Source organism: Myotis lucifugus, unplaced genomic scaffold (genome assembly GCF_000147115.1).
Source record: "Myotis lucifugus unplaced genomic scaffold, Myoluc2.0 scaffold_86, whole genome shotgun sequence".
Classification (NCBI taxonomy): domain Eukaryota; kingdom Metazoa; phylum Chordata; class Mammalia; order Chiroptera; family Vespertilionidae; genus Myotis; species Myotis lucifugus.
In genome coordinates this window covers 738,004-748,056 of record NW_005871134.1, presented here as the reverse complement: position 1 = coordinate 748,056, position 10,053 = coordinate 738,004, and the positions used below count along the sequence as shown (strand labels likewise).

Below are 10,053 nucleotides of genomic sequence, written 5' to 3'. Positions count from 1 at the left end.
TCCCCACACCCCACCCCCGGGCCAGGTGTGGCCACTGGAAGCCCTGGGCTGGGAGCCTGACACCCGGGCTCCAGTCCCGGCTCTGCCCGCCCTAGACAACCCTTCTCTGGGGCCCAGAGGACTCTCTCCCTCCAGACTCTTCCTTCAAGCAGCACGAGCCAGAGCAGCTGAGCCTCACCACACTGACCAGCTGACCATGGGAAGGAGCCCCAGCAGGAAGAGATGGGGCAGGACGCGGACAGGAAAGGAGGCTGGAGAGGAGCAGCCAGGCCAAGCAGGCATGGAGAGCTGGGCTGGCTCCGTGCCACACTCACCCGCCTGCACAGCTGGTCTGAAGTTGGAAGGTGGGGAACAGGGAGATAAGGCCCTTCTCCACCCACAACCCCACCAGCCCAGGGCTGGGCTGACTGCTCAGAGCAGAACCTGCCGACCCGACCCGCAGCCTGGGACCCCCTCACCCATCCTCCCCACAGCTCAGCCCTGCCCAGCGGTGGGAACCAGCTGGACTCTGGGCCCCGGGGGGTGAGTGACCATAAGGAGCATCTCTGGCAGATCACTTCGAGTCTCCAGCCTGCGTTTGCTCATCTGCAAAGGGGGGTGGTTAACATCTACCTCCCAGGCTGTTGTAAAGACCAAAGGGCATAACCTTTGCAGGTGCCTGGTGCAGAGCGGCTGCCCTAAGTGCCCCTTCCTTCCTCTTTATACCCCCTTACAGCATCTGCTCACCCGCCTGGCCCCTGATCACCACATGGCATGAGGCTGGCTCCATGCAGTCATTCAAGAGCCCTTCTCTGAGGCATGTGGGTAGTCTGACAGCCCCACCCTGGGGGCCACGGAGGGAAAGCCTAGGGCTCTGGGAGCTCGAGGACCCCCATGAATTCCTCGAGGTAGGAGGTGAGGGGGGGCAGGTCTCTGAGAATCGAGCACGGAAGCATGAAAGGCATGGCATTTGGGAGAAAGGTCGCCCTGCAGCTGGGGGGAGAGGGATGGCTGCTGCAGAGGCTGCAGGTAGAGACGGTATTTCAGACCTAATTTCAGTCAACAGGGAGCCAGACAGAGGTGGTCTGAGAGCCGGGTCCGTGACTGGGTGGGGCAGGGGCAGTGCCAGAGGCCCGGGCTTGTTGAGACCCCAGGAGCACCTTCCTGGGGCCGGGCCCCCGCCCCCTCCTCCCACCAGGGCTCCATGGCCTCTCCACTGGGCCCTCCTGGGCACCAGGCCCTCAGTCCCCTGCCTCCTGGGTGTCCCCACTGACATCCACCGGCCTGTCCAGACCAGACCTCCTCTCCCTTCCAAGGGGCTCCTCCTCAGCCTCCCAGCTCGGCCCACATGCCACCACCACCCTTCCCCAGGCAGAGCAGGGCCTGAGAGCTCCCTCCACACCTCTCGCTCCTGCATACAGCCCACCTCTCTCCATCAGCATGGCCACCCCCCTGCTGGCCAAGCACCTCCCTGCTGGGCTCCCGGGTTCCACCCTGTCCACTCCCATCTACCCTTCATTGCGAGCAGGGTCAGCTTTTAAACAACCTGAGCTTGTCATCCCCATCCATTCCCACGGCCTCAGGACAAAGTCCATATCCTGTCCCTGCCCACAAGACCCCAGCCCGGCCCTCACCAGCCCCATCCCACAGCCAGAGGCGCCCTTCATATTAAACACCTCAGTTAAAAGCCCCACACTCCATCCCCTGCCCCTTCACCCAGCGAACTCCTTCTCATCCTTCCAGGCCAAGCTGAGAGGGCCTGCAGGAAGCCACATCCTCCTGTATCCCCAGCACAACTCACACCGGCCCACCTGACTCCGCTATTGCTCTGGTTCGCTCTCCCCTACACCCTGCACAGCATGCAGGGCCCTCAGCAAATGCTAACAGAAAGAGTGACTACATTAATGGGTGAAGAAAGTCCATGCTGCCCAGGAAAAAGCAGAGAAGGGAGCTCAGGGGACAGGCCTGTCAGCAACACTGAGGCAGCTCTACCTACGCCGACGGGAAGGATGGCCCAGACATGTGGCCAGTGGAAAAGCATGGAACAGTATGGGGGCAATGTTACCATCATAGACAAAAATTTTTAATTATGTATACACATTATTTTATATCATATATATATATATACATATATATATATATATATCCCAGTGCACAAAATTCGTGTGCTGTTGGGGGGATCCCTCAGCCTGGCCTGTGCCCTCTCGCAGTCCGGGACCCCTCAGGGGGGTGTCCGCCTGCTGGCTTAGGTCCAATCCCTCTCACAGTCTGCAGTCCAGGGCTCTCGCAGTGCGGGACCCTTTGCTCCTTACCACCTGCCTACAGTGGAGGCAGGAGAGGCTCCCGCCACTGCCCCTGTGCTCGCTGGGCTTCTGGCTGAGCAGTGCTCCACCTGTGGGAGCACAATGACCACCAGGGACCACTCCTGCATTGAGCATCTGCCCCCTGGTGGTCAGTGCGTGTCATAGCGACTGGTCGTTCACCAGTCATTCCGCTGGTCGTTTCACTGTTTGGTCGATTTGCATATTAGGGTTTTATTATATAGGATACAGATATACAGTCAGCCCTCTATATCCACAGATTCCCCATCTATGGATTCAACCAACCATGAGTCAAAAATATTCAGAAAAAGTTACGTTGTTGCTGACATACTATGTAGTTAGGCCAATGATGGTTGGGTCTGAACTGAACATGTATAGACTTTTTTCCTTGTCATTATTCCCTAAACAATAACAACTATTTACATAGCATTTACATTGTATTAGGTACCATTAGAGATGATTTAAAGCAGCAGCTGCCAACCGGTGGCCTGCGGACCACTGGTGGTCAGTGAGGTCTGAACGGTTGGTGACCGCTGATTTAAAGTATACAGGAGGGCATGCATGGGTTATATGCAAATACCACACCCTTTTATATAAGGGATTTGAGCATCCATGGATTTGGGTATTGACTGGTGGTCCTGGAACCAATCCCCTGTGTATACTGGAGGATCGATTGGAAATTAATGGCAGTGGTTCTCTGAGTGGCAGAAGGAAAACGTTCTAATCTGTAGTGCGTATACCCATTTCAAAATAAATAATAAAAACAAGGCCTCTTCCTTCGGTGAGAGGACCCTCCCCCGCAGAAGGGCAAGGACACTCCACCTGACGGGAAGGACCCCGTTGGGCGCAGGGCTTCGCAGCTTCCACAGCATCTCCCCTCACCTCCTCAGAAGGCCGCTGAGAAGTGTAGTCACATTCCCTTCTCAGAAGGGAGAACTGTGCCTCCAGGAAGGAGAGGGACTTCGAGATCACACAGCAGATAATCAGGAAGTGGGATGAGCAAGGGACCTGGGCCCAGAGCCCCGGCTCTCGCTCTCCCACCTGGACTTCCCCAAATCCCAGGATGCACCTGCGGGACTGTGGAGCTGGTGGTGGGAGTAGGAGAAGCAAGAGGCTTGCCACTGCCGGCTTGAGACCAGGCCCGCCTGCCCCTCTCTGGGCCTCGTGCCCATCCATCCCCTGAGACTCTCAGCACTGCTTCCCGAGCCCTCTGGCCTCTCTCTCCGAGAGCCCACAGTCAGCAGACAGTGACTGCCCACTTGCCCAGCGCAGGCCTCTTGCTCAAGTCTCCAGTAATAAAACCTGCCCTTGGGGCCCTGGGCCGGGCTGGAGGACAGATAAGGACGATTCCCAAGCCCCAACACAGCACACAAGGTCCCTAGGGGCCTCCAGGTCCCTAGGGGAAGATCAGGGGCCTCCCTGGGGCCAGAGATACCCCCAAGGGGATGTGGCAGGAATCCGTTTTACCTCAAGCTCCACCTCCTCCAGGAAGCCCTCAGGCCTGCCAGCCTGCAGCCTCTACCTTAGCAGACCATGAATACCAAAACACATGCTGGGGCACATACCTCCCCAGAGTCACAGAGGTGCCACCCAAGAATCTCCTCATTGCACTGGAGGGAAGGCTGTGACCAGAGTGCCAGAGGTTCCCCAAAGGCCGCTTGCCAAGACCGGGTGCAGGCCTCCCAGACCTCTGTTCAACATCAGGAAGTCCTGGTCCCTGTCAGCCCTGCCACCTGTTCCCCGCAGAACCCAGGGACAGCCCCTGGCCTCTGGGTCCCCAGTGAGAGATGGCCCGGTGTCCTCGGAGGGCCCTCTCCTATTGGGGTGCCTGGGCCGACTTGTGGCCTGGGTACTGTCTGTCCCTCGGGCTCCTGGGGGCGGGCCAGCTGGAGCAGGCGAGCCCAGGGCAGACAGTCGGGGACAGGGTGTCCCCCCGCTCATGGCTGTGAGCGGTGCGGTAATCTGAGGAAATCCTGGGTGTGCGGGGCTGTGCCCAGGGTAACCCAAGCCATGAAGTGACCAGGGTTGCCATGGTGAGGGACAGGTATGGTTTCTGAGTGGGACAATGGCCCGGCCCAGCTGCTTCTTCAGACCCCGCTCTCCTCCACATCACCCACCCAGTCACAGAACCGTGGAGCCACCAAGTCCAGAAAGTCCCTTGAACCCTACAGCTCTTGAGCACGACTTCCCAGACACCCAGAATCTGAGGCCCATGGACTAGAAGGCTGGGGCCTCCCAGGGACCATGGCTTGGTTTTCTGACCAGAGCCTCGGAATGAAGGCGGCTCCGTCCCCTGTCCCCTCCCTGCCCCTCTCCCTCACCCAGAAAAGGGGTCAGAAAGGTTACTAGTGACTCTTCCGATGAGGCAAAGGGTGCAGATCCCGGGGTTTCTGGAGAATCTACAACCTCTGGCATTATTTTCTTTGACCCCTAGTCAGCCTTCTGAAGACACAATGTCCAGCTGCTTTCTCCGCCAGCTGCCAGCCAATCACAAGCAGGATTCACTGATCCTGGGACTCTCTGAAGTTCCCCACCCACCGCAGCCCTTCTGAACCCGTCTTCGCCTTTTTCCTTGATTCAGTCTACGAACCAACTGCATCCCACGTGAGCAACCAGTTTGTCTGCAAAATCACTGAACTGTGTGTAAATAACCACCTCCAGGCCTCAGAGTGATTCTCAGACATGGTCTGCAGGGTCCACGGTGGAGCACCTCCCACCTCCCTCAGCTCCTCCCTGGAGGTAAGGAGCCAGGTGAGATTGTCTTTCCACTAAGCTTTTTATGTAGACAGTTTCCCACCATTCACACACACTACCAGCCTTTGCTGCAATCATGTGGCTGTTGAACCCTGTACTCAAATCTCATCATAGCACAAAACAGTAGCTGACGGTTCAATTAAGTCCTATTATTTTTTCCCCCTAGTGTGTGATGAAAATTGGGTATCTTACTTCTCAAATTTTGTTAGATTGATTCATATAACTGAGCCTATACTTAAAATCCCTCGGAACCTTCTCTGCACTTGTCCCAGGCACTTGTCAGCCCACAGCCCCCTGAGCATGCCCTCCATACCAGCCTGCCCAGGGCCTGGGGACTGGCCTCCGGGGCTCCCTCCGCTCTCTCCCTGCACACTGCTGTGGGCCTGGCTAACCCTCGTGGAGTGTCAGTCTTCCTGTCTGTAAAATGGGACTGTTGGAGTAGATCCGCAGTTGTAAGTGTGGCCCAAAGACCTCTGAGGGTCCCCAGACACTTTTAGAGAGTCCACCAGGTCTTTCTTTTCCACCTGCGTATCAGTGAGGCCAGATTTTCTTCATATACTTTAACTAAAACATCAGCCTGGATGCAGAGCAGATATGAGAATCCAGTTGTCGTCTATTAAAGCCAGACATTAAGGATATTTGAAAAAATTGTAAAACAATGTCACTCATCTCATTATCTTTTTTTTGTAAATATAGTTCTTTTTCATAAAAATATGTTACCTTGTCATGGATTTTTATGGTTATTTTAAAATGAATTAATAAAATGTTTGAAGTTTCCCAATTTTAATTTCTAATGTGGTAAATATCAATAGACATTACTCACATAAACACACTTTGGGGTCCTCAATATTTTTTTTTTGTTGTTAATCCTCACCCGAGGATATTTTTCCATTGATTTTTAGGGAGAGTGGAAGAAAGAGAAGACAGAGGGAAACATCGATGTGAGAGAAACACATTGATTGGCTGCCTCCTGCACGAGGCATGACCAGGGCCCGGGCCGGGGAGGAGCCTGCAACCAAGGTATGTGCCCTTGACCGGAATCGAACCTGGGACCCTTTGGTCCGAAGGCCGACGCTCTATCCACTGAGCCAAACCGGCTATGTCTCCTCAATAATTTTTAAGAGCACAAAGGGTTCCTGGGTCAAAAAGTGTGAGAACCTCTAATTAAATGATCTCCGTGGGCCCTTCTTGTTCTGATGGGCACTGCCCTCCCTCAACGCCCATGGGCCCCTCCTCCTGTTGGGATCAGCTCAGTCCTGTCTGGGTGAGACTGTCTTCATTTGTCGTGAGTTTCCAGGTGGAGTGTGGGGTGTAATATGGAGGTTTGGGGGAGGGGAGTCAAGGAGCACGTTCCTTCCTCCATTCCCTGCCTGAGGATATGGCTCCCAGCCCCTCCTCTCTTGACCTTGTGGACCCAATAGCAGGCCTGACCCCACAGCAGACCCAGGTGGGCGGGGCAGCAGCTCCCTGTCTCTGGGCAAAGCACTGAGCCTCTCACCATCTCTGCCCTGGCTTCCCTGTGGTTCCAAGACCTACGGAGGCACATGAACCTGTGGTACAAACAGCCTCCTTCCCCAGCCACAGACCACACAGGCCACGGCCCCAAAGAGAGGATGAGCCAGCCCCAGGGGCACGGGCAGAGGGGTCCCTGGCCAGTGGCCAGCAGCAGGCCTGGCAGTCTCGGGAGGCTGGGCCCCTGGGTGGCACTGGGGCCCAGGGCAGCTGGGCGGGCGGCACTCACATAGATGAGGTGGTCCCGGTAGCGGATGAGCAGGTTGCGCAGGATGCCAGCCTCATTGAGGTCCCCCAGGCGGATCATGTCCTCCACACCGTGGACCGAAGTGGGGTGCATGGGCTTGATGTGCGTGGCCTTCTGCGGGGTGATCCAGTGTTCCTGCGGGAGGCACAGGGGCTTATGTCGGGGTGTGCTCCTGATCCCAGGCTGCGGGAGGATGGGGGAGAGGCCCTGGATGGAAGGGAACCCCCAGTCCGTGCAACCCTGCTAAGGGTTTTGTTCTCTTTGTTCTCTTCCGCAGCCAAACGCCATCCCCTCCCTTCTGCAGCCAAACGCCTCCCCTCCCTTCCAAGGGGCTCCTCCTCAGCCTCCCAGCTCGGCCCACATGCCACAACCACCCTTCCCCAGGCAGAGCAGGGCCTGGGAGCTCCCTCCACACCTCTTGCTCCTGCATATAGCTCACCTCTCTCCATCAGCATGGCCATACCCCTGCTAACAGGTTTGAGTCTATGCCCGGCCCCAACCCCCAGGGGCCTCTTCTCCTCCTCCTCTTAGGGATTCTCTCGACAGACCTAAGAGGCAGGCAGGCCAGGGACTGTGGCCCCATAAGTTGTCATAAAGGGGATGAGGGTCCCCCAGTCACGTTGCGGGATGGGATGGAAAGTGTAATACTTGTTAGCCTTGGCTTCCGATCTAGACTCCGGTAAACAAATGCACAAAAAGTAACTTCAGAGAGATCCAGGGATAAAGCAACAGGCACAGAGCATGGAGAGCCACCGGGGGAGCGACGTTAGACAATGCGGTCAGGGGCCACCTCTCCGAGGAGGTGATAGTTAAGCTCAGACCGGAATGATAAGAAAGAGACCCTGTAAGATGTGGGAGTCCCTTGCCGTGGCCGGTTTGGCTCAGTGGATAAAGCGTCGGCCTGGGGACTGAGAGGTCCTGGGTTCAATTCCAGTCAAGGGCATGTACGTTGGTTGCGGGCACATCCCCAGTAGGAGATGTGCAGGAGGCAGCTGATCGATGTTTCTCTCTCATCGATGTTTCTACTCTCTGTCCCCCTCCCTTCCTCTCTGTGGAAAACTAATAAAATATATTAAGATTAAAAAAAAAGATGTGGGAGTCCCCACGAGAGGAAATTTCAGGTCCAGGGAACGGCACACGCACAGGCTGAGGCTGGTGAAGGAGGGCGGCAGCAGTGGAGACGGGGAGAAGTGGACCTATTTGGGGGGGTGGGTGTATTTCACGGGTTTGATGCCCGTGGAGCGGGGGCGCTTTCACTACTGAGCTGAAGCAGAAACAGGACAGGTTGCCCTCCCCTCCGGCTCCCCTCCTCTTCCCCGCAATATTCCCTGCTGCCACCGGGTGGCAGACGGTGGAGCATCTGGCCAACAGCATTGACTCTCAACAAACTTGCAAAGCCCAGGTTTCCTCCCAGCACTGGAAGCCTCTCCCCGCTCTCCCCTGCCCCTCACCTTCCCGCTAGCCTCCAGCACCTTCTCCTCACAATGCCAGCCCTCCAGGGAAGTGAGTCTGACCTGTGCTCTGGGGTGTGGCCACAGCCTGAGTCAAGCCCCCACAGGCCTCTGGGGCCCACTCCCTCCTCCCAAATGCCAGACCCTGGGAGCCTCAGGACCTGGCAGGAACCTGACTTTGGGGAGGCGGGTGTAGAGGACCCTCCACCACCTCCCAGCTCAAGCCTCCGACTTGCTGAGCAGGTGTGATGGACAAGTCATGATTCTCCTCCAGGTCCCCTCCGGGAGAAACAGCCCCTGCGGCTAGATGCTAGCAGGAATCTGGCATCGCCCCCCCCCCATCCCATCTCACCTCCAATCCTACAGGTCACCACTCCTACCCAATCAATCCTCTAAAGCGCCCTCCTCGCCAACCTCAAGCCCCTACGCTGATCCTGATCCAGAACACCAGCTCTCACCTGGTCCCTGGCCCCTGCTGTCCTCCACCTCCCCTCCAGCCCTCCCCTCTCACCCCTCACCCCGTGGCGTTTCCTCAGGCACCAGTCTGATCCCACCACTCTGGGGCTTTCAGCGCTTCTCTGACTCCCCCACACACATGCTCTTCAGCCTGGCCAGCGTGAGCCTGACACCAGGACCGCCAGCCTGTGCTCCAGTTACCTCTGTACTTCCAGGCCAGGGGAGGCTGGTGGTCATGGCCCCAAACCCCTCTGTGACTGGCTCGTGCTGTCCCCTCTCCCTTCTTTCCATCAGCCTTTGAGGCTCAGTTCAGATGTTCCCCAGTTTCCAAAGCTTCATTGACACGGCTGCCCACCCTCACATGCTCCACCTGCGCGCCCCCGCCCACGTCCACCGCAAGCAGGGTCAGGGGCCCCCTCTGGGTCCCCACGTGGCCTGGGTCTCCCACTGCGAACATTCCTCTCTCCCTGGGTTGCCACTGTCTGAGTGCAGCTCTGTCCCTGACCCCCCCCCCCAACTTGCCCCAGGCTGGGCGCTCCTGGGGGCCAGGCTCCCTGGCTGGGGTGTCCCTTCCGCGATGCCTCCTACAGGGACAGTGGCAGGGACTCGCTAATGGGCCAGTGGCCAGCTGGCGAGCACGGCGGACCAGGACTGAATCAGAAGCAGAAGTCCTGGTCACGGGGAGACCCCAGACCCCTATCCCAACCCCTCACTTCACCTGGGGGACTAGGACCAGAGCAGGGCGGTGGCCTGCACAAGGCCCTCAGAGGCTCAGGCCCAGGCTAGCCATTGCCCACACCTCCGGTTTCCCTGGCATTTCCAGGCACCTCCTGGGCCAGGAGCAACTCAATCCAGGTCAGGCCCTCATGCAGCTCTCCCCGTGGCATGAATGGGCCGGGCGGTGAGATCGAAGAACGCGCCTGGGCTTTCCAGTCCCAAGCGGAACATTCCTCTCCCCCAGGCTCCCTGTTCCTCATAAAAGCTGACCCAGGTGGAAAATTCCCTCTGCCTGGTCCCCTCTCACTGACTGTGGGCCAGAGAGAGAGGACTCCCGGGCAAGCTGTCTGCCTTCCCCACTCGACCCCAACTCTGGGCCCATAATTGCTCCCCGAATCGCTCAGCACAGAGAGAAGAGGCGACTCAGCCCCTGTGTGACCCTGTAACCCTGTGCACGTCACTGCTTCCCTGAGCCTCCACGACCTCACCTACGAAATGGGAATTAGAGCAACAGTCCCTTCTTCTTGGGGATGTTGGGAGGATTCACTGATACAATGAAGGCCGAACTTTGTTTTACTCCTGCGAGATCTACAAAGGAGCCTGGGCATTCCTCAGC

The 10,053-nt window shown here is 57.4% G+C and overlaps 1 protein-coding gene across 1 annotated transcript in view; it reads right to left on the bottom strand.

Moving 5' to 3' along the window:
* MYO7A (myosin VIIA) overlaps nucleotides 1-10,053 on the bottom strand; it is a 75,884-nt gene that overhangs the window by 51,454 nt on the left and 14,377 nt on the right. Inside the window, exon 3 of the mRNA XM_023755923.1 lies at nucleotides 6,796-6,948. Within this exon, the coding sequence (XP_023611691.1) occupies nucleotides 6,796-6,948 (153 nt within the window). The remainder of the gene's footprint in view (nucleotides 1-6,795; nucleotides 6,949-10,053) is intronic.